General features: G+C 65.7%; 1 protein-coding gene across 1 annotated transcript in view; it reads right to left on the reverse strand.

Moving 5' to 3' along the window:
* Nucleotides 1–248, reverse strand: part of LOC105003840 (ras-associated and pleckstrin homology domains-containing protein 1-like) — a 7,257-nt gene that overhangs the window by 6,700 nt on the left and 309 nt on the right. Inside the window, exon 2 of the mRNA XM_010861276.1 lies at nt 30–242. Coding sequence (XP_010859578.1) covers nt 30–242 — 213 coding nt within the window. The remainder of the gene's footprint in view (nt 1–29; nt 243–248) is intronic.

Raw genomic sequence — 248 nt, forward strand, 5'->3', positions numbered from 1 at the left:
GGGGACAGCGGGGAGGGGGGCGGTTTTACACTGAAGCTCTGCTGCTTGGGTAGCGTGGGCGGGGGCACCGGACCCGGAGGAACAGGGGGAGAGGGTGGAACGTGAGACACAGGAAGAACCGGCTGCTTTTTTACTGGGGGCACTGGCGGAGTAGGTGTGGGTGGCAACGATTGTGTCACTGCGGGTGGCACAGTCTTGGTGCTCGCTGCTGGGGGCAAGGTCACAAGGGGCTTGGGGGGGGCCTGGGG

The sequence above is a fragment of the Bison bison genome, unplaced genomic scaffold (assembly GCF_000754665.1).
Source record: "Bison bison bison isolate TAMUID 2011002044 unplaced genomic scaffold, Bison_UMD1.0 scf7180017864471, whole genome shotgun sequence".
NCBI lineage: Eukaryota > Metazoa > Chordata > Mammalia > Artiodactyla > Bovidae > Bison > Bison bison.